Source organism: Podarcis gaigeae, assembly GCF_964106915.1.
Source record: "Podarcis gaigeae genome assembly, chromosome: Z".
Classification (NCBI taxonomy): domain Eukaryota; kingdom Metazoa; phylum Chordata; class Lepidosauria; order Squamata; family Lacertidae; genus Podarcis; species Podarcis gaigeae.
The window spans coordinates 42,040,828-42,063,687 of NC_139691.1; the positions used below are offsets into that span (position 1 = coordinate 42,040,828).

The 22,860-nt window shown below is 46.1% G+C and overlaps 1 protein-coding gene and 1 long non-coding RNA gene across 7 annotated transcripts in view; one reads left to right on the plus strand and one right to left on the minus strand.

Annotated features, from left to right (window-relative positions):
* Window positions 1-22,783, plus strand: part of LOC310837051 — a 103,013-nt gene extending 80,230 nt beyond the window's left edge. For 5 of the 6 annotated variants that reach the window (XR_014560376.1, XR_014560377.1, XR_014560378.1 and 2 more), the window contains 2 exons: window positions 20,202-20,682; window positions 22,623-22,783. This is a non-coding gene — a long non-coding RNA (uncharacterized lncRNA). The remainder of the gene's footprint in view (window positions 1-20,201; window positions 20,683-22,622) is intronic. The other variant, XR_014560379.1, reaches the window with a different exon arrangement.
* GPR50 (G protein-coupled receptor 50) overlaps window positions 6-22,860 on the minus strand; it is a gene marked incomplete at its 5' end in the record, with an annotated part of 43,745 nt that continues 20,890 nt past the window's right edge. The window contains one exon of the mRNA XM_083723055.1: window positions 6-1,543. Coding sequence (XP_083579181.1) covers window positions 678-1,543 — 866 coding nt within the window. The 3' untranslated portion in view covers window positions 6-677. The remainder of the gene's footprint in view (window positions 1,544-22,860) is intronic.

Genomic DNA, 22,860 nt, shown 5'->3' on the forward strand with positions numbered 1-22,860 from the left:
CACATTCTCAAGGCTGTATGCACCCTTCTTGGAATGCTTCTTGTCTTAGGGAGTCATCGCATATGTGCAGCACATGCATCCCAAATTGATCAGGCACACTGTGGAAAGCAGCATTGAAGAGAACAACAAGACAGGCAAGCATCATCCTGCAAATCTTTACACAAATCCATGACTTCAGTGGGAATGTGAATGAGGTGTGTGTGCGTGCACGGACATGTGTGCATGCACTAATGCTGAGAGAGGATAAACCCACAGGTCAGTGGCAGAGCACATGCACTGCACGCAGAAGGTTCAATCCCAGGCATTGTTCGCTGAGAGGGTGGGATAGACCTCTTGGCCCCAGATGCTGAAGAGTTTGGTCAGCCAGAGCAGAGAGTCCTGGCCTGGATAAAAGTGTCCAATTGAGCTTAAGGCAGTTGCCTCAAGGCAACCTTGTAAGCTGGTAGCCAAAGAATGCTTCTTGCTTCAAAAGTGTATGCTCTTTCTCAGCAGAACCTAGGAAACCATAAGCCGACTCTCACAAAGCATAATAACAAGCCCATTGTTTGAAGAGAGAGAGAATGAGACAGAAGGTGGTGGAATCATTTGTACGAGTCAAATTTGGCCCTTGTGATAGCATGTAGAAGATGAGCTTTACATAGTGCATATGGACAGAGCGGAATAAATAGTCCTTCTATTTACAATAAAATTTCAGCCTGGTTGTTGTTTGTTCCGGCTGGGGATGGCTTGCTTTTAACCCCCTCCGTCCCACCTTTCGAGGCGTCGAGAAAGAGCAGGCGTGGACTCCAGAGGCCAAGGAGGATTCTCTTGTACTCCTTCCGGAAATTCTGGTTGAGAATGCCGTATATCACGGCATTGAGGCAGCTGTTAAAGTAAGCCATGAAGTAGCTCACCACAAAAAGCCACTCTGGAATCTGCGGGATGATCTTCGAAGGGTTGATGGAGACCGCCAGGCCGATGAAGTTTAATGGCCCCCAGCACACTGCAAACAGGACAAAGACCACAAACATGGTCAGGAAGTTCCGCACGTCAGCCGTACGCACTTTCTGCTTGCAGTCTTGCCTCACCCGGTGCTTGACCTGGATCACGAGGATCCAGATCCGAAGGTAGCAGAAGGTCACGATGGAGAGAGGGATGATGAAATGGACCACCACCACAGTGATGGTGTATGACATGCTCACTGTCTGAGCAAAAGTGCATGAATAAATCCTCTGGTCATATTGCAGGGAGCCCACGAAAAGGTTTGGCAGGATAGCCACCAGGGTCAGCAGCCACGTCAGGCAAAGGTAGCCGCAGGTGTTCTTCAGGTTGAAGAGCTTGTCATACCGGAGGCTGTGGCAAATGTAGCAGTACCTGTTGATGGCGATGGCTGTGATGTTGAAGATGGAGCCAATCACGCTGAGGCCCATGAAGAAGCCACTGATCTGGCAGTGGATGTCACCCATGGTCCATTCATTGTGGAAGATGGCGGTCAATATAAGAGGGTAGGGATAGACAGCCACCACCAGGTCTGCCACAGACAGGCTGACCACAAAGATATTGCCTGGGTGGGGGGTGGGGAGAGAAATGAAGAAATAGTTAAACCCCTTGCTTGTGTAAATATTAATATCCAAAGAACATCTGACCCAGCTTTCAGGGCACACCACCAGCTTACAGAAGAGTTCTGAAGCATAAAATTGCACCAGATTTAAACTTCAGCCAGATTTAAACTTCAGTTATGGGAAATATAGCTTTGTAGTGGTAATTCTGGGCAGGAGTAGGGAAGAATTCTACTCAATACAAAGTGATCAATTCAATCAACTGCAAATTCCTCCACTCCCTTGGCCACCCAGATCACTCCAGTTGGGTATTTCTGATTCCTTCAATTGGCTTGCCAAATGGATCCGTTCCAAGAATCTGAAAATATAACTTCTGAGTTGAAATTGTTATTTAGAAGCCATACCAGTTTTGTAAACACACACACACATACACAGGTTTTGAAAAATGCGGGCCAAGAGCTAATAAAAATATATAGAAAGGTCAACTGAGTTTAAGAAAGCAAAGGGGGTAAAAGCTAAGAAAGTGGAAAAGTAAATATTTAGCGTGGTTGGGGAGGCAATAAAAGTGTTCTGCAAACAGATAATAGAATTTGGCATACAGACAGAAATAACCCTGCCATATGCTCCTGTAGCCCCAGAAAGATAAACACGAGAATCTTGTTGTGGACTATAACTTTGAAAAATTTACAGAAAACATATTTATCTCCAGATCCTTCCCATCACTGATCTTCACTTTCCTGCTGCCCACACATTTCAAGTATTCAGCTGGGAAAGAACTATAAAGTTCCTTCCGTTGTTTGGGAACACAACAACAAGGAAGCCACAACAGTTCCGATCTTGTGCTGTTGGTTGTGCAGATGGGTAAGGACGTAGGAAGCTGCCTTATACTGAGACTACGGGGCCCTTCTAGCTCAACCAAGTCTACCCTGATCATCAGCTCTCCAGGGTTCCAGGCAGCGGCCTCTCCCATCCCTACCTGGAGGTGTCTCAGACTGGGCCAGGGACCTTCTCAATGCAAAGAAGATGCTCTACCACTGAGCTATGGTGCTTCCCAGGGTGTGTGAGAGAGAAGAAGTAGCCCAGCTCAGGAGGAGTTAAGTTCAGGAGAGTGTAGAGAGAATTAGGCTTTTCCAGGGCAGACCCAACATACTGTGCTGTCTGAAGTAATAAAGAAGTCAGGCTTGCTACACTAGCAGGCCCTCCCACTCATTCCGTTGAGTGGAGCTGTAGACTTCTCCCCTAAAGTCCTGCTCAGATGAGCAGGTGACAGCAAAGGCTGCAAGGTTTTTTAGCTGGGGCAATCAGAATAAGATCCACTATTCGACTATTGATTCAAAACCCTAAAGTGTATTTTATATAATTGACTTTTTGATTTCTATCCTTTGTATATCGTATTGGTGTTTTATTGCTAGGGCTGATGCCTGACACAAATAAAGATTCATTCATTCATTCCTGTTCAATGCCTTGGGCTCAATGACCTGGGAGGTAGCATTTGAGGACTTTCTAGGGCTCTGGTCTATGTCACTATCAAAAGGATAGGCAAATCTGTCAATTTTTCCAATCTGGTAGCCAGAAGTAGAGCAGGCACAAGATACTGTTCTGTTGCATAGGCAGAATATAATTCTTCAAGTATTTATCCTAGGCTTGACCAATCCAGAGGCTTCATTCAGCCTCCCAATCAATCACAGAGGCTGTTCCACAATGATGAGGACACAGAGGTCTGAGCCTTTGGCAGAACTCACCAAACAAAGGCCTCAACCTCGGACCTCACAGTTCTCTGTTCAAGGCGGAGGAAACCCCTGACAGCATCTAGTGTAACACTGCAAATGTTTAACCTGCCAGAGGGCAAACGAGAAGCAGAGATTCACAACCACTTGAAGATAATGCTCTTTCTTATTCAAACACTGCACTCTGTCAACGGACACTGAGAAAAGTGAGTCTGGCATGTGGGATTTCCTAGTACATAGCGCTGAAGTGAAACACGGACGGGCACTGAGGAAGTACTTGTCACTTGAGACGCAACCATAAAATTCATGGGATCACATGCCATCCATCACCATCAGAATGACTGAAGGCAGCAGACAAGGAGCATTCACAAGAAGCTGACATAACGATGAAGGTTTGCTACAGCAGTCCACTTGGCACTGACAACACTCTCTATAAATTCTGCTCAAATGAGAGTCTGGAATGACCATATGGTTGTGAATGTTCTGCACCACCTGCAATCTCTGGCAAGCAGTAGCAAGATTCCAGGGGTTCCATGCACTCACCCAGGGTTGTGTTTCTGCTGGGAAAATTGAGGCACAGCAAAATCTAATGTCTTTAAGAAATATGGGGTTTATTTTACACATATTTAACACCTGAAGTCTTCCATGGAGGGGGTGCAGAACATTATGCCCCAATAGTGTCTCTTGTTACCCCTCCCATAACTTCAGCAAGCTTAACTCCAAACCAGCAGTCAGTGATGGTTTCTGGTCTTCTGTAAGAAGCTGGTAATGTCATAGATCTAGAGTACCAGAGTCTGTTAATGAAAGGTTGAAATTAATAAAAAGCAGTCTAAACCACAGAGCCTAGGGCTTGCCAATCAGAAGGTCGGCGGTTCAAATCTCTGCAACGGGATGAGCTCCCGTTGCTCGGTCCCAGCTCCTGCCAACCTAGCAATTTGAAAGCACGTCAAGTGCAAGTAGATAAATAGGTACCACTCTGGCAGGAAGGAAAACGGCATTTCCGTGATCTGCTCTGGTTCACCAGAAGCGGCTTAGTCATGCTGGCCACATGACCCGGAAGCTGTCTGCGGACAAACACCGGCTCCCTCGGCCTATAGAGCAAGATGAGTACCGCAACCCCAGAGTAGTATGTGACTGGACCTAATGGTCAGGGGTACCTTTAACTTTACCTTTTAGTATTTAGATAACATTTGGCACATGGGGGGGGGGGAAATGCGAGCTGCAGAACTGTGCCAGACTAGGAATTCCTGGGTTAGTTTATGCAAACCAGCCTGGTCAGGCTAGCTAAGTGCAAAGCCATTGAGAAGCACTGGGCCATTGAAAGGGCATTTGGCAATGCAGAAAGCTACCACTCTGAGGAGTGGACAAAACCAGGAGATCTGGGAGGTTGCCAAGGTGACAGGGGTCATGATGTCACAAAAACAGGTGTCCTTTTTGAAATCTAAAGATGTTCTGGGTACAAGGAGGAGGAAGTGGGCAGAAGTGGCTCTACCTGGAGAGGCTGCACCGAGAGACCAGGTGCCATGACTGACTGCAGCTCTGGAGCCAAGCTTGCTGAAGCTATGAGAGGGACAATGAGAGATATTACTGGGGTATAATGTTCTGCACTCCCTCTACTGAAGACTTTACGTGCAAATATGTTTAAAATAAACCCCATATTTCTTAAAGGAACTAGCCTCCACTGTGCCTCAGTTTTCCCAAAGGAAACGACAACCCTGGCTGAGTGCATGGAACCCCTGGAATCTTGCTGCTGTTTGGCAGAGACTGCGGGTGACAAGAAACTTTCGTAACAATATGGGAGAAAACCCCATTGACGTTTGTTCTGATTCAGCAGTAAATATTGTGTTTCCCTGGGAGAAAGCAACAAGACTGCATGAGCCCTTCAGGTTGCTGGTGAATCTTGCCCACTGCTGGGTACCCCTCCCCCCAAGTGGCAGAAGCTCTCTAGAAGCAAGGACTAGAAAATACTTCTGCTGCATAACTTATGGCAGCCTTCCCCAGGAATACCACAATGTGTCTTATGTGCCTCATGATGGACTGATAGGGCAGGCAGACTTGCAGAGGCTGCAGACAATGAAAGGGAATGTAATTTTCTGAACTCTGAAAGTGTTAAAGGTTAGAAATAATGCTGTCACCTGAGTTCACAGTTACATTTCTCAGCATATGAACTTTTCCTGCTCAGCTGTGTTACAAATCGAGCAGCATTCCCTCCCTCCCCCACCCAAAAAAAGTTCTTGCACTTAGAATTTGGAATCAAAGAATTACAGAATTGTAGAGCTGGAAGGGACTCTGAGGACCATCTAGTTCAACCCCTGCAATGCAGGAATATGCAGCAGCCCCATACAGGGAATGAGTCTTTCTTTCTCTGGTGTCTTCAGTGTTGCACTGGTAACATCTTAATGCCAGGGACACTTGGGAATTTTGTTTTATAGGGCTTCTAAGAGCCTAGTCCAGGCATAGGCAAACTCTAGCCCTCCAGATGTTTGGAACTACAATTCTCATCATCCCTGGCACTGGTCCTGTTAGCTAGGGATGATGGGAACTGTAGTCCCAAACATCTGGAGGGCTGGAGTTTGTCTATGCCTGGCTTACTATTTGCAACAGGCATCTTAAGGCTTACCCACACTTCTGCTTCTCCCGTGCCTAGAAGGCATGGGATCAAGCAGTTTCCCACTTGTCCCAGCCACTTCCTTTGGGAAAACTGCTCTGTAGCACTGAATTGGAGCAAGCGTCAATCGGGGGAAATCCAATTGATGCTTCCCTGATTCAGCATTAAGGGACGGGTTTCCTGTTAAATAGTGGGAATGATGGACGGACACAGCTCTGTTAGATTCACAACTCTTTATTACAGCAGTTAGTACTGCTCCTGGAGACAGACAGACTTGCATATGTATATGGCTGCTTTATATAATACTAAGTAACTTGTAACAATAACAACTCCCAACTAGCTAACCAATCAGTGAGCTGCAGTTCTCAGTCCTTCATTTGCATACTGGTGACCCTGAGTGAGAACTGAAGCTACTCTTATTACATTTCCCCAGGGGAAGTGGCAGGACGAGCAGAAATCTGGATGAGCCCTCACGAGACCACATGCCCCAGGACTCATTGTTCCTGAGCATTCACATTACAACATGCAACATGACATGCAAGGAGCCTTGGAGCATGTAATTCCCAGGGTGCCTGTTGATCAGAGTGAGCACTCGCGTGCTCTGGGAAGATTGCATTTCCCAATGTCTGTGTGCTTGTGGTTCTACTAGAGCAGCACCGAAGGCATTCAGGGGCAGGGGATGTTGTGAGTATTCCTAGTTACCACTGCCAGATGATAACTGGAAGGGAAAGAGAAGGGGGTGGGGTAATGTAAGTTTGGAACTGGCTAAGAAGTTTTTAGAACTGTTTTCCCAGGGGGTTTGCCCAACAGAAGTTAGATTCAGCACACACACACACACACACACACACACACACACACACAAAGAAACTTCAGCTCATCACTGCTATGCAAGTTTAATATACTGAAATTCAGGCAATTAACCCCTTTCCTTGCAGGAGATTTCCATTGGGAACCCACCCTTAGAAACATTTCAGGGCTGGGCCATCTCAACTGGAACAGCTCCCTCTAGGAAAAGTCACATGCATTTGGTGTAAAACCTAAGCTTATCTTGATAGAACACAGCTGCCTCCTGAACTAAAACCAGTATCTTCTCAAATCCCTTGGAACCACAAGTGTGACATCTGTAACTGAAGACATAGGAGGAGGCAGGTTTTCCCACCAGTATCTTTGGGATCTCTAGGGACAAACAAGGCATTGCTAGGCTGGTAGCCATGCCCCCCCCACCTCCGCCCAGTGGTGAGCAAGGGTCCCTTTATAGTAAGAAGCAAAGCAGCCCTGAGTGGAACTTCCTTTCCCCTATATTGCCTCGGGCCCCTGATGTGGTTGGCTCCAGAGGCATTTGGGGGAAATGGAGATGGTAGGCAGCTGTAGTTTCAGCCAGCACGTTTCTCTGTGGCATACACATTGCCCTGGTAAAAAGGTTTTTTAAAAAGGGGGAAGGAGATTGATAGCCAGAATCAGCTCCCAGTGACCTCTCCTATGTTCATGGGTCTTGGCACCTGCCTGATCATGTCAGATGCTGGCACCAGGCCCGCAACAGACCCACTTCTCCTAGCCCTTGGTTCTCCCTGGCATGAGCCAGCAGAAGAAAACACTGGTGTGGCATCATTGTGCTGAGACTTTCACATGTCTCTGGCAGCTCCTTGAGTGGGCAGGGAACTCGTGCCATGTGTCTTCTTTTACTAGATGTTATGAAGAATACGTGGGGAGGAGATGTGGGGCTGCTGCAATCAAGGGCAGCCACATAACCCTTGTATGGCTGTTACATATCATGTCTTGAACTCGTTACGTATTATATATAAGCAGAGAAATAGTAAAGATGTGTTATGGAAATTATGGGGCAGGGCATATCTTTAAAGTTGTTAACAGTTACAAATATTATGCCTGGATGTATCCTTTCGACTTTACAGGTCAGGGAATATACCTAGCTTTATGAATCATATAAAATCAACACCTTTGCCAAGTTCCTCCATTCCAACACCATTTTGCCCTTGGAAAAAGGACTCTTTTCCCTGCCACCTCCCCAAGCTTGAAGACATGTATACACACCTCTTGCCCCAGGAAATGCCTGGAGGTGACAATTGCTGGGCTCCTTGTTCTCCAAGGGAAGCCAACTCTCATCACCAGACTTGCCTCAGGCTGCAGACATGCAGAGGAAGTTCTATTGTACTTTGGGTGGTGGGACTTCAGAGGTGTTTGCCTGTGCTAATCTTATATCTGGGTCTTGCACCGACATGTCTGCTTATGCTAATCTTGTACCAAGGACTTGTCCGGACATCTTTGCCAAGGTTAAACTAGTGTAACCCCTGTCTACCCCTCCCCTTTTGTGAAATGTCAGTGATGTGGCAATAATGTATCAATGATGCTAAACGAACTGTATTCTGTGATATGGTGGGAAACTTTTAAACGTCATTGCCACCCTATCACTCAGGGTTCAAAATTCCTCTTTGAACCTGTTGCACAATAAACTTTGGTCTACAGCTATTTGCTCTGGTTGGTGGCTGGACTCCTTCCTTTATTCCGCAGGGACCCGTGGGCTCTGCCCGACGAGCTGGGTGACTGAGCAGCCTTGCACCGAGATTTTCCCATTACAGATGCATTGCCAATATTTGGCAAAAACATAATGTTCAGATGAACCACTGAGGACTAGGATCATGGGAAGCTGCCATATACAGAGTCAGACTATTAGTCCATCCAGCTCATTATTATCTACACTAACTGGAAACAGCTCTCCAGGGTTTCAGAAGGACATTCCCACCCCTACCTGGCGATACTGGGGGTTGAACTGGAGACCTTCTGCATTCAAAACAAATGCTCTACCTCTTTTCCCCAAATTAAAAAAAAAGGTAAAGGGACCCCTGACCATTAGGTCCAGTCATGGCCAACTCAGGTTGTGGCGCTCATCTGGCTTTATTGGCCAAGGGAGCCGGCGTACAGCTTCTGGGTCATGTGGCCAGCATGATTAAGCCACTTCTGGCGAACCAGAGCAGCACACAGAAATGCCGTTTACCTTCCTGCCGGAGTGGTACCTATTTATCTACTTGCACTTTGACGTGCTTTTGAACTGCTAGGTTGGCAGGAGCAGGGACCAAGCAACAGGAGCTCACCCCATCGCGGGGATTCGAACCGCCGACCTTCTGATCGGCAAGTCCTAGGCTCTGTGGTTTAACCCACAGTGCCACCCACGTCCCTCTTCCCCAAATTAACAACCAATTAAATGAATTAGCAACCCACCTCTAATATTGTCTGCAGTCCAGCTTCTGTCTAGCTTAAAACAAGCTATCACCCATCTTTCCTGCTCTACCAAGACGATTTTCCAAACCCCTGCAGAAAGTAGTTAAGCCCTGCTCAGTTTTCAGCTGGATTTGTGACATTATGACATCCCAGCAAAGGAAATTGGAGACAGCTGCATCACCTCAAACACCAGGCTGGACTCAGATGAGTGAGCCAGCACATCTCTGCTACTAATTTCTGGCTACTCTCCTGTCAATCAGATTTTTCCAATCTCCAGTTTTGTATTATTTTGACAGCCATAAAATCTGAAAAAGAAATCGTGGTTTTCTAATCAGCTGTCAGTCAAAATAGGCCTTCTTATTATATGCTGAGCTTTGCCAAAAGGACAGAAGGACCTATTTTGACATTTTATAATAGATTTGCATATTATTTCATTTGCAGAAGTATTCATAACAATTCTGAGGAGTCCTCATAAAAATTGGATTATTTATAGGTTTCCCTTTTCCACTGAACGGAAAGCTACAGCCATCCTTTATACAGAACACAGGAAGCAGCCTGATCCTGAGACCCTCTAGCTTAGTACTGGCAACTCCCCACTTGAGCGGAATCAACTCATGCACACATGCACGGTGTCACAAAATAAATAAATAAATACATTCAAACCCAGAAGTGGTGGGAGAGAGCTGAAAAGTGCTCGTGGTTCATAAGGAGACCCTCCCCAGAACCTGAAGAGGATCTCAGCGAGCCAAAATTCAAGAAGTAAGGGTTTAAATTCCTTTTTTTAAAAAAAACTTATGGGCTCCAAAATGGCATGTGGGAGCTCTCACAACTGTGGCAGCTGTTGGGCAGGAAGCTGTATTGCTCAGACGCATTGTTCCCTGTCCTTTCTGGCCATCTGAAGACAAAGAGCATGGAGAGCAGCTAAAAAAATAGGTGTTTAGAGGCTTTAGATGGTGCTCATTTTACTTATGCATGCAGAGGCCCACAACATAACCCCAATGAAAGCAGGGGGAGTGGCCTGTGCTGTCTAGACACTTCCGGGTTTCTGTTATGTACAGTCATACCTTGGGTTGAAGTTGCTTCAGGTTGAGCGCTTTCGGGTTGCGCTCCGCAGCGACCCGGAAGTAACAGAGCGCTTTACTTCCGGGTTTCGCCACTTGCACATGCGCAGACGGTCAAAATGACATCATGCACATGTGCAGCAGCAGCAAATCGTGACCCACGCAGACGCGCAGATGCGGGTTGCGTTCGCTTCTGGATGCAAACGGGGCTCCGGAACGGATCCCGTTCGTATCCAGAGGTACCACTGTATTAAGATTAGCTGCAGTTCTCACTCAGGGCCACCAGTATGCAAATGAAGGACTGAGAACTGTCGCTCACTGATTGGTTAGCTAGTTGGGAGTTGTTACTGTTACAAGTTACTTAAAGCAGCCAGCTAGGCTGCAGTCAGTCTGACTCCATGAGCAGTTCTAACTGCTGTAATAAAGAGCTGTGAATTCAACAGAGTTGTGTCCTTCCTCCATCTTTCCCACTATTTAACAGTTTCAGAAAGGGGTGTCTTCCAATCCAACGTGGATTGAAAGAAGAGGTCTTTTGCATGCAAAGAAGATAATCCACCACAGTTACACCCCATCTGTGCATCCCATCCCATCTCTATTACAATTATTTGTACTAACCATTTTATCTTCAGAACAACTCAATAAATTAGATCTGTAAAAATCAGGGATGGATATGCTAATAGATCCATGAATCAGTCAACCCAAGTCCTCTTTAAATTTATACAAAATAATAAGAATACATAAGAATAAATATTGTCAGCTCACATTAACAATAAGAATAATCCATCAGCCATCACTGATATATATTAATATACACCATCCATCTGCTCTGTTAATAATAATAATTTTTTTCATTGAAAAATTGCTTCCCATGAAGCATTCCAAAGCAATTTACATCTACAAAGATTACATACATAAAAGCAGTTAAAACAATTAAGAGTGGGAAACAGTGGGATGCAATTCCAAATTAATACATGCCTCTAAAGCTGCCTAAACCACTAACAGCATCTGTGGTGGAGCATAAACCACCAAAGTGGCTCATTTCGCATAGAAATCCATTCCTAATCCATCCGTCCAAAACATTTAAGCACCTTTCTGTGTATGTTAGTATTTAAAAGGACTTTTCCCCACTTGGGAATAACTGGGAGGCCAAGGCAACGAACGCTACTTAGGATGGCAGGAACCCAACACAAACAAAATGAAGCCATTTTGCTCTGTTGAGTCCAAGAATTATGCAAACCAGACAGAGGTCTTTAATTTTAGCACAAAGCCATCCCAGAGTAGCACTGGGATGCATGTTCCACGTGCTTCTCATTCCCTTTTAGATCAGTTCTGGGATCAAGGGAGGCATAAGTATTGGGTAATGCTGAGCACCTGGAAAATATGCCTTATTAAGCATTAATGGAAGTTAACCAATTGCCCGTGGTGGCTGGTGCCCGTTTGGGGCCAGTGGGGCTGGATGCAGGGAGTACGCAGAGTAGACAGAGCCAGAACAGACAGCAGGCAGATCCAGATACGTACAACAGAGAGAGGCTGTTCTGGTTTTGCTCCCATCTTCCTCTTGTCTGAGTTCAGCAAGGGTAACACTAAATGCTATCACCCATGAACTGGCTGTAAGTCAGGAGGAAGAGAGGTGGAGGCTGACTGAGTTTGTTGGGGGCAGTGCCTAATTTGCCCAAATGGACCAAGCCTCCACTGCTTAAAGTTTAAAAGTCCTTTATGATTGCAGTGCAGAAGGATGTCAAAGACACCAGTCCGTGATCAGTGATGCTGGGGGCTGATGGAGAAGTTTCACAGACATGAACAGAAACATTAGAGAAGCAGGTGAAACTGGGAAATAGTGATGGACAGTTCTCTAATTACCTCCTCATCCAAGAGGTTTTGGTGACAAGATGAATCACCAGTGCTTCTCTTACTGCTTGCTGTCAGGTCCAACTCCAATGCAGTTAAGAACAGAGCTGGCTAAAATTTGGAAAACCAAACATTCCATCCAAATTGGGTTGGGGAGCATGGTGTAAGAATCAGTGGGAGCAACCCCACCCTTTGCTAATTCCAGAGGTTGTGGGAAATGTTTTTTTTGGGGGGGGGGGCTTACTGGAGCTCTTCAAAGCTCCATCAAGGTAGCAGCTGCTATCTTAATGCCCCAGAATGCCCTATTTTGACAAGGAACTTGCAGGGCTGAGGGGCAGATGATGGCCACCACAAAAAAAAGATGGCAGCCCCCAGGGGTATCACCTGAGCCACTCTGGCCTGCACAGGCTGCAGTTCTCTTCTTTGGTGCTGTTAAGTATTCAGACTGGCTGCAGTTCTCACTCTGGGCCACCAGTATGCAAATGAAGGATTTAGAGTTGTTTTCACTGATTGGGTAGCTCATTGGAAATCGTTACTGTTACAAGTTATTGAGCATTGTATAAGGCAGTCAGCTTCGCTGTTGTTCAGAGACTTAGAGCAGTGCTAACTGCTCTAATAAAGGGCTGTGTCTGTCACCCATCTTTCTGACTATACAACAGGTACAAAGGTTAAATTCCAAGTTTACAAGTGGAGCCCTGCCTCACCAACCTCAGTCTGTGCTTAGTCAAACCCCATCTGCCTGTTTCTTCCATAAAACAACCCCAAGGGAGAGAGGAGGGGAGGCTGCTCCAGCCAGAGCCCACCATTTCCACTGGGTGTGCAGAATGGGGTCTGTTTCTAACCAGCAGTTTGCAGGTGGCTGCGCCCCGGCCAGATGAGGAGAGCCAGCCACTCCTGCATGGCGCCGGGATCTGTAAGTGGTTCAACGTGCGGATTGGGTTCGGCCTCCTCTCCATGACCACGAAGGGAGGCTGCCTCAGGTTAACGTGCCTTGTGTCAATGAGGCCAAATGCATTGGTTTATATAGTTGCCAGAAGAAAAGGGATGCTTCCCTAGAGTGTGTCCAAAGATTTAAATGCTACCCCTTCTAGTTTTGTACCCATCTTAAAAATAAAATAAAATACAGTAGCATTGTTTCCCCCCTATTCCCTTCTTTGATATTTAGTATGTGTAAATATCTTATGTAAATCTTTCTGGCTTATTTCCAGTTTTCCTTTTTGATGATTGTTCACAAACTTGAGGGTGTGGGAAATAGCCAAAGCATGTGGTGGGCATTTGCACCAGAGGGGCATAGAGGGGGGCACCGCCTTTGCACCTTGCCACTTTGCAACTTTGCCCCATGAGAGCTGGTTAAGGGGTGGGGGGAATTTCCCTATCTTCCTACAACCAATGAGAGAATTGGACTTCTGAAATAACAGTGATTTATCTGCAAGCCAAGAGGAACAATGTTCTTTTCAGGGGTGGGGGGGATGTTGATTGCAGCTTCTTCCACCCACTAGTTTGCAGAATTGTTTTGGAAATTCTTTAGGTCAGTCTCCCAGGCCTTTTTTTAAATGACAAGATGGTTTCTAAAACTCTTCAGCTTGGTCTTGCAAATAAATCCCTGCTTGGAATAGGCAATATCATTACCATTTTAGACAGTGATGGACACTATGCATTAGGGGCAAGTCGTGTGCATTGCAGTCAGGCCAGTGCCAAGTCTGCACTCAGGGTCACTGTGGACTAGGGAGCACTGAATATATTGGGGGTGGGAGGGGTGGGGGGATGATGGCAACTTCTTGGGTGGCTACATTATTGTGTACTAGGAGACAAAGCGAATGTAACTCCCATGTTTACTGCTAGCGACCAAAGCTTGTTTTGTGTCAAACTCTTTCACTTTTTGTGAAGCAGGTGGGTGGGTGGGTGGGAGAGGGTGACTGTGTGGAGTTCTTTTCAGAGGTGGGAGGGTCATGTCTGAGCTGCAGGACTCTGTTCAAGCAAGCAGCTATCTTGCTGATTATGTCTGGTGGCGACATCAACCCCCCCAACTGCATTCCCCTCCCCTTTGCTATTTTCATTTTTGTACCAGTTTTGGAAAACGGTGGAAACAAATAAAGAATATGGATCATTTTTTTTATTAAAAAAAAACCCACCACAATGGGCAGCCCTTTACTGTCAGTTTCCTCCTCCTCCTTAGTCTCTGTTTTGCCCCTGTAGAACACAGCAGGGGACAAAATCAGAATTAGCCCATTCCACCTACCATTGGTCCACCTACCATGGGACTCCCTGTCTTCTGGCCCTTCAAGTCCCAATACAGCCACGGTCTCACACATCACTTGGGATTCCACTCTGAGGAGCTGCTTGCATATTTGAGCCTTGGCACCTGCACAGCATGCTGGTCCAAGACCTCATTCTCTGACAGCTCCCTTACAGATGGAAGAAGGTCATTCAGCAAATGCAAACCCCCAGCATTCCTGTCTTAAAGGTAAAGGACCCCTGACCATTAGGTCCAGTTGTGACCGACTCTGGGGTTGCGGTGCTCATCTTGCTTTATTGGCCGAGGGAGCCGGCATACAGCTTCTGGGTCATGTGGCCAGCATGACTAAGCCGCTTCTGGCGAACCAGAGCATCACACAGAAACGCCGTTTACCTTCCCGCCGGAGTGGTACCTATTTATCTACTTGCATTTTTGATGTGCTTTCAAACTGCTAGGTTGGCAGGAGCAGGGACTGAGCAACGGGAGCTCACCCCGTCGCAGGGATTTGAACCGCCGACCTTCTGATCGGCAAGCCCTAGGCTCTGTGGTTTAACCCACAGCATCCCACATTCCTGCCTTAGCTACCAGAAAGTGGTAGGTGATGGCTTATTAGGGCAGAAGGCAATGGCAGCTTTTCCCATCCAAGCAATTACTAGTGGTCAATGCCTTCTGGAGCATTTGCTCATGCACACACACCCCAATCTATCTCAATGGCTGGGAATGAGAAGCTTTTGGGTCATTAGGTAGGATAGAAGAAGCTTCTGCAAGTGAGAGATGGGTTAAGTATTCAGGGGCCTTGTGCTGCCTTTCTGATATCTGTTTCTCATATTACAGTAAGTGTCAAGAGCCATGCCAGTAACACACACACAGCTGGACTGCTGCTGCTGCTGCACATGTGCTTTGCACATGAAAGATCTATACAGCCTAATTTCAGATGTCTTGGTTCATGTGTCACAAGGAACAGCAGTGGGTGTGAATGTTGTTGTTTAGTCGTTTAGTTGTGTCCGACTCTTCGTGACCCCATGGACCAGAGCACGCCAGGCACTTCTGTCCTCCACTGCCTCCTGCAGTTTGGCCAAAGTCATGCTGGTAGCTTCAAGAACACTGTCCAACCATCTCGTCCTCTGTCCCCTTCTCCTTGTGCCCTCCATCTTGCCCAACATCAGGGTCTTTTCCAGGGAGTCTTCTCTTCTCATGAGGTGGCCAAAGTATTGGAGCCTCAGCTTCAGGATCTGTCCTTCCAGCGAGAATGTGGACAATAACAAAGTGGTGGCTGCCAGGGCTCCACGGAAAGTGTTGTGCTCCCGAAACGCTGGTGGGGGTTCCTCTCCTGCTCCACAGAAAGTTGGAAAGTAATGCAGTGGGATGGGGAAGCACAGAAGAAAAGCTTGTCCCTTGTCTCCTCATCCTGCTGAAGACAAATCATCTTCTGAAGGTGATCAGATGCCTTGCCCAGGCATAGGCAAACTCGGCCCTCCAGGTGTTTTGGGACTACAACTCCTATGATCCCTAGCTAACCGGACCGGTGGTCAGGGATGATGGGAATTGTAGTCCCAAAACATCTGGAGGGCTGAGCTTGCCTATGCCTGGCCTTGACTCTTCTTCTGACAGATCTTGCCATGCTCAATGTCTGTTCCTCACCAAGTGGTATTCAGATGCATTCATTAGCCGAGGTTGCTCCTCTTCCATGCATTCAGTCAACCTTTGGGAAGATGGTTTGAAAAGATGTACTGGTGTTTTGCAAACAAGTGAATATCATTCTGTGCCCTTCTGCATTTGTGAGTTTGCACCGCTTCTTATTTTCGTCATCTACAACTGATCTTGCTTATTTTTGTGGTGTGAGAGTTTTTTTAAAGCAGGCTTTAGGGGTTTTTGCTATTTATATATTGATTCTAAATTGCTTGTATGTAATTGATTTAATTACGCGCTACTTTGATAGCACAGCATTGAAAAACAATATATGCATTCTGTAAGCATATTAGTACCGTAGTTACAAGTGAATTAAGTGCAGGCACAGGGTGGGCAGAGGAGTCGATAAAGATTTTCTCGTGCCAGTGACTTTGTTAGACTTACTTGCAAGGGCAGGGCAGACAGAATTCTCCACATTTGCAGCACGGGATAAAACAGTCTGTAACAGACCAAGTTATGAGACCAGGTTAGCAAGAGCTTCTCTCTACGGTATCTCATTCTGCAAGTGGGAAAGCCCAGTCTAACTCACTTTACCTCCAGCTTGTTTCCAAGCTCACATGAGAAGCTGAGCTTGGGAACATGCCTTCAGGAACTGAGAATGGAATCCTTTTTAGGGATCAGCCAGTCAGTCATGCGGAGTAAGCCCCCGGCTTTGATTCTGGTTTCCCTTTCTGAGTAACTCAATCTTCCGCCAAGGATCATATTGTCCAGTGAAGAAGAGCAGCAAAGTTTGCTGGGAAAGCTGTATCCTTCCCTTGCTCTTAAGCATCCTCTTTTTCTTTTCTTTTTTGAAGTGGCAACAACCATTAAATAAGAAAACTGCCCACCCCCTACTTTCCCTGCACATAAACAGTCCACCCAGAATCTTAGGCTGCCTGTTAAGCCTTTTCTGCCAGTCATGGATTAATGTTCCTTGGAAGAGAAGGGTTCTCATGTGCTTGGAGCTGTGCTTTGAAGCAAGGAAAGCTGGACTGAATCAAGGAATGTCACTGTTGCATGCACTCCAATCTCCAAGCAGTGAGATACTTTTGAGGTGCCTGCACAGACCTGAGGTTGGGTTTCCTTGGAATGCAGGTTACTGGAGACTACTGTGTCATTGGTGATACAGTGGTACCTCAGGTTACATACGCTTCAGGTTACAGACTCCGCTAACCCAGAAAGAGTGCTTCAGGTTAAGACCTTTGCTTCAGGATGAGAACAGAAATCATGCTGTGGCAACGCGGCGGCAGCAGGAGGCCCCATTAGCTAAAGTGGTGCTTCAGGTTAAGTACGGACCTCCAGAACGAATTAAGTTCTTAACCTGAGGTACCACTGTATATGGTTTTACTTACACACTTATGCAGACTGAGTGTATGATGGCTCATGGCATTAATACTCCAGCAGACTCTGCTTCTCTACTGGGTTTCCAGGGTTCGCCAAAGTTATAGCTTTGGTTTCAGCACAGAAAGCAGGTCAAGCCTCTCTGGGCTCCTTCAGACGCCATTTGCACTGTGCACTCATCTTCAGACATGTGAAGGCTGGCAACATCAACCCCGCTGTGTGGGAATCCCTTGCAAGACAACCACAGTGCCTGAAAACAAGGCAGGTTTTGTATCCACAACAGTGACCAGAGGAGAAATGACTGCTGGGAGGAACGCAGAGAGGAGAAATGCCATGGTGCATCTGAAGCAACACAGCCACACACGTTCATCTGCCCCAACTGCAACAAAACATGTCTCTCCCGTATTGGTCTCCACAGGCATAACAGGCACTGTAACCTTCCAACAGTTTGACTTCACCCCTGAAGACACACTCTTCCATTGCCTCCCAAGACAGACAGATGCCAACATCTTGACTTATGCTCATGATGGTATAAAGGTGATTACATGCAATCTGGTTTCGATGCCATTTGCACCTGCAAAAGGTTTGGGCTAGACATACTGCTTTGCTTCCAACTGGTGCACGTCCTCTTGCTGAACTCCTGCAAGAGTTTACACCAGACTGATCCTTGGCCTATTACTCTCCTACACCTTACAGGATTGCATCGCCTCTTGCCATGGAAGGTGGCGGAGAGGCCTTTCTCTTTTCTTCTGGAAGCATCTCAAGCAAGTAGTCTCTATGACAACACAGTTTTTCTCGGTCAACTCTTTTTAGTCCCTCAAAGAGGTACATGATAGGCTTGGCTACATCCATTAACTTAACAAAGGCTGCATTTACACAACATTTTTTTTTCTAGAATCAAAGGGGATCAAGTGCTTGTTTTTTCCATGTAATCCACATATAACCAAGATCTATTGCATACTTTTTTGCCCCTGAAAAGTGCTTCTTGAGAAATTGACTTCATGCCTAAAATAAAAGCTCGCTGCATATTGATTCTCCTTTACCCTACAGCAGAGGTTTTCAAACCTTTTGAGTCTACGGCTCCCTACATTCTTTCTGCACTCAATGTGAGGAGGCACTCCTGTGGGGCTCAGGAGCCCAGTTATGTCACCCCTTGCCTGCAGAGCTGGCAGCCTCTCTCCCTTATTCGAACACCCTCCCTTGTGGAAGGTTCCCTCAGACTCCTCTCCTCTGCCCTCTCCTTGGGAGTCCTCCGGGCAGCAGCTGCTGCTGCCCCTGGTCACTGAGCTGCCCCTCCCTGCCCCCAAAAGAGGTGCCTCCTCACACTGCCCCACAGGGGCCTGGGAAGAAAATGCCCCCCAGCCTTAGTGGCCCAACAGAGACTGGCCAGAGGTGAACGTGAGGCCAGCACCTTACCTTGGGAGGCAGCAGTGGGCACTGCCAAGGCAGACTGGCTCCCCTTCAGCACCAGGCACTCAGCTCCCAGGCAGGCCTTGCACACAGCAAGCACATGAAAGGCCAGTGCACTTGTCTGTCCATTCCCAACAGCAAGGGCTGGAGGACTAGCTGGCTGGGCTCCCTCCTCTGCTTGCTTGCTTACTCATCTCCTGGCAGCCAGCACCCCCTGGCCAGTCCCAGAGGCATCATTCACCTGGGCAGCTTATAGCCAGTGCTGCTGCAACAAATAGCTGTGCAAGGCTTGACTCCAGGTGTATACCAAGATTACAGTCATGACTTCCTTCTTCATTCACCTGGGCTGTATGTAGGGAGGAAAAGACATGGATAACCTAATCATTGGAGACTGAGTACTTGCTTTTTTCTATGTAGTCCACACACTAGGTTTACTGCATATTTCTTGCCCCTGAAAAGTGCTTCAAGAGATACTAGTTGCATTACAAAAATAAATGTGCACTGCCAATTAATTCTGCATTGCCCTGTACTCAGGGTATTTTCCCTCAGCCAGAGCTCATCAATCAGAGCTCAGCAACGGCACCTGTCAGGTGGGCACTATTGCCATTCTAAGAGAAGGGAGAAGTTCACGGTGAGCTCTGGCACCTCTTTTTCTAGAAAAGTAGCACTGGCTGTACCTGTTTGAAAACACATGTGTACCTACACCTGCACAATGATGTGGGAGGGCATACCTCAAGACTGCAATTACCACTTCTTTCTTCATTCACCTGGGCAGGGAGTGAAAGGTATGGGAAACATAATCAAAGACATATCAAGTAACCACACACAACCTTGTGGATGAACGATTCTGGATTGAAGAAAAACTACATTTTGGTGCTACAGATAGGTTAGTGTGTATGAAGCCCAAGAGATGGGTTTGACCACTTCAACAGTTCCTTCAACATTATACAGGTATAAAACTACAGAGGGGACTCAAAGGTAATATCTAGAGCAACCAACCCCTCACTCCATCCTATAATATAATGATATCTTGCTTTCGATGCGAACTCTCTTCAAAAGAATCAATAGCCAACAAGGCATATGAAGCTGGAGGAAGAGACAAACAAGCTTCAGCACAAAATATTGTGCCCAATTTTTTCTCTGGAATAAGAAGATGGTGAGATAAAGCCAACAAGCTCAAATAAAGCTAGCAAGGATGAAGGTGCTTCTAAAGACACCTGTGCTAACAAGGACTCCTAAGTCTGCTAATTCCATACCTTTGCTCAATTTTCTTTGCTCACCCAAAGCTGTGTGCTATAAAGAATGGAAGAGTGTTTTCTGCTGCTTCTCTGCAAGGGCCACAGATCTACTTTTGCCTGTGCTGGAGGTGTAGAAGGCAGGTGATTCTGATGCTATCTCTACACCAGGTGCAACTCCATCATTTCATTATTCCTCTTGCAGAGATGCTGCAGGGCTGAGGGTGCTTCTTGCACCTCTTTCCCCAACTCAAAACTGTCCTGAAACAGAATCCCTGTGTCTTTTCCCCTGCAGAGTGAAAAGCAACCTGGAGATGGTGACTTTGAACGGAAGATAAGCAGGGAAGGAGGCTACGCAGCTCTCGGCAGTCCACTGAAACAAGGAGCTTCACACAACTGCTTTTCAACTGAAAACCAAACAAAAAAGCATCCCTCCAGGTTTGCCAGGTTCCGGTTTTCAGAATAGACTGCCTAATTTGAACTGACTATTACCAGATACAGGAAAGTGGGTCCCCACCCCCTCTGCAGGCTTCAATGCATTTCCCTCAAAAAGTTTACAGGGTATATATATACCAAAAACTCCTGCAAACAACACTGTCCTTGTAATAACAGAGAGATGGACTCAGCAGCACTTTTAAAAAAACTGATTAATTTTTTTTATCCTGGGGTGATGAGAGAGGCAGAGAAACTGTGATAATACTCCATTACACAGACCATCCCAGGCTCGTCTTCAGAGGCTCTGATCGTTTTATTGGAGAGCTCTGGTTTTTTATCAGGTAAGTTGCAAAAATTATCACTGTTTCCATTAATCTATTATTGCTTTCTGAGGTTTCCCCCCCCCCACACACACACACCTTTTCTCTGTATTTCTCTGAATTTTCTCTGTATTTTACATCCTATAACTTTTTATTTCTAGTCAGTGGGCTATAAATTATTAACATTTAGTTTGAGGTTCAGAGGGGCAGGGCTGTAAGCAGAGAGAGTGTTTCTAAATCTCCCATGTGTCTTTTAGTTTGGTTCTCATCTGTCAGAAGTTTGGGAAATCTTTGTCCAAAACTGGGTGTAGAACTCTAAAAAAAGGAAAAAAGGGGTAGGGGTGGGGAAGGATATTTTAAAACTCATTTTAACCATGGTAATGGCAACACCGTTGCCTGTCCCAAAAGCCTAACTACTTTCCAGTCCTAGGAGAAAACATTTCTCAGAACACAAAGTCTTCATTATAACAGATGAGCATGCATAGGCTGCCAGCGCGAGACAATCCAATTAAGAGTTCTTTACTTTGCAGCGTCACTTGGAAAGTTAACATGCATAAGTGTAATTCTGGGGGGCTGCCTGGCGCACCAGATTATAGCATTTCATCTTATTTAATGATACTCAGAATTCAGCTAGGCAGACTCCTTCAACACATCCATTAAGTTTTGATGGACTGAGTCCTGTGGTTTCATAAATGGCACAGGCCCACACTCTCACTTAAGCAAGCTTGGTTTAATGGGTTTTTTTAAAAAAATAAATAAATAAGAAAACCACTTCCTTACAAAATGTATAACCCACATGGAAGGAATAGCAGTAACTCTCAGTCATTGCCATTGCCAGACTGTTAACGGCTGCCAGCAAACAAACAACACTGCGTGCAAACGGCACAGTGTTTACGAAGCCATCTAAATTGGTGTGGGGAACCAGATCCAGTCACCAGGCAAGATCCTTATCTCCACCACCCCACAGGTGGGTGGAGCTTATTGATCATTGGGTCTTGTGTGGCTGTGGCTAGTAGGGCAGAAAACAGGGAGCCCAAACAGTAGCTGGAGCCAAACCCAACAAGAGGCAGAGCCAGCTAATGCAAGTTTTGCACCATTCTCCTCACCATTCCCCAAAAAAGGGAAAACTACTTTAGGAACTGTGGTTCAGTGAGGGGAATAGGGAGTCTCCTAACAATGCTCAGCATCTTCAACCAGCTACAGTTCCCAAGGTTCTTTGGGAGATGCCATGGCTGTTTAAAGTGGTATGATACTGGTTTAAATGTGTGGTGCAGATGCGATCTAAATTATTCAAGGAAAGAGACCTCAGGCAATTTACTCAGTTTACATAACATATAAATTGGTGGCTATAGAATGTCTACATTCATTTAAACTGCCTGGATGTAAAATGTGCCCCCCCCTTTCTTTAGCATTGTTTAAATTTCTGCAAGTGCACCCAGTGTAACTTGGTAGAGCAAGTTCTGAAACTGATTGCAGTTCAAAAATGTGACACCTTGTTAAAAACACACAGATGTACACGCACACACTTTTCCTCATGCCAAGTCAACTACAGAATTCATAAAATACCAGGTGGCACCAAGTAAGCTTTTCTCACAATAAATCTGTTAGTATTTAATGTGCCACAAGACTTCACTGCAGGGTTTTTTCCAAAGCTCACACACAACCAAAACCTTACTGGACCTAACTTTTAATAACTGTTCTCTTACATTCCCTTCTCTTTATGGGATTTGGTCTCAGTTCACAGAGGGACACAGTAATCTGGCTGACATCACTGCCAGTCCAATAAAGTGAAGATATACAACCCACAACAGCAAGAAATATCCCACTTGATGTTGTTGCTTACATATTTCTGCCCTTCAAATTTGGCTCTTGCCCTTCCATCAACACTACAATGCTTTCAGCAATTATTACTTAGACATTGTTTTGTTTCTTGAAGTGTTTTGTTTTTTAAATATGCTTAGGAAAAGCACCAGCGCATTCATCCAAGCAAGATGCCGCAGCAGTTGAAAGCAGCAAGCCAAGGATCTCTTTGGAACTGGCAACCAAGAAGCTAAAGGCAATGGAACAAACTGTTTTCATTGACACTCAGCCAATGACTTAAATGGAGACACCCCCTCCAAAAAAAGAACAGATACCCACCAGACACTGAAAAGCAAGGCGTGAGTCCCAGAGGGCATAGCTTGCCAACATGCTATCGTC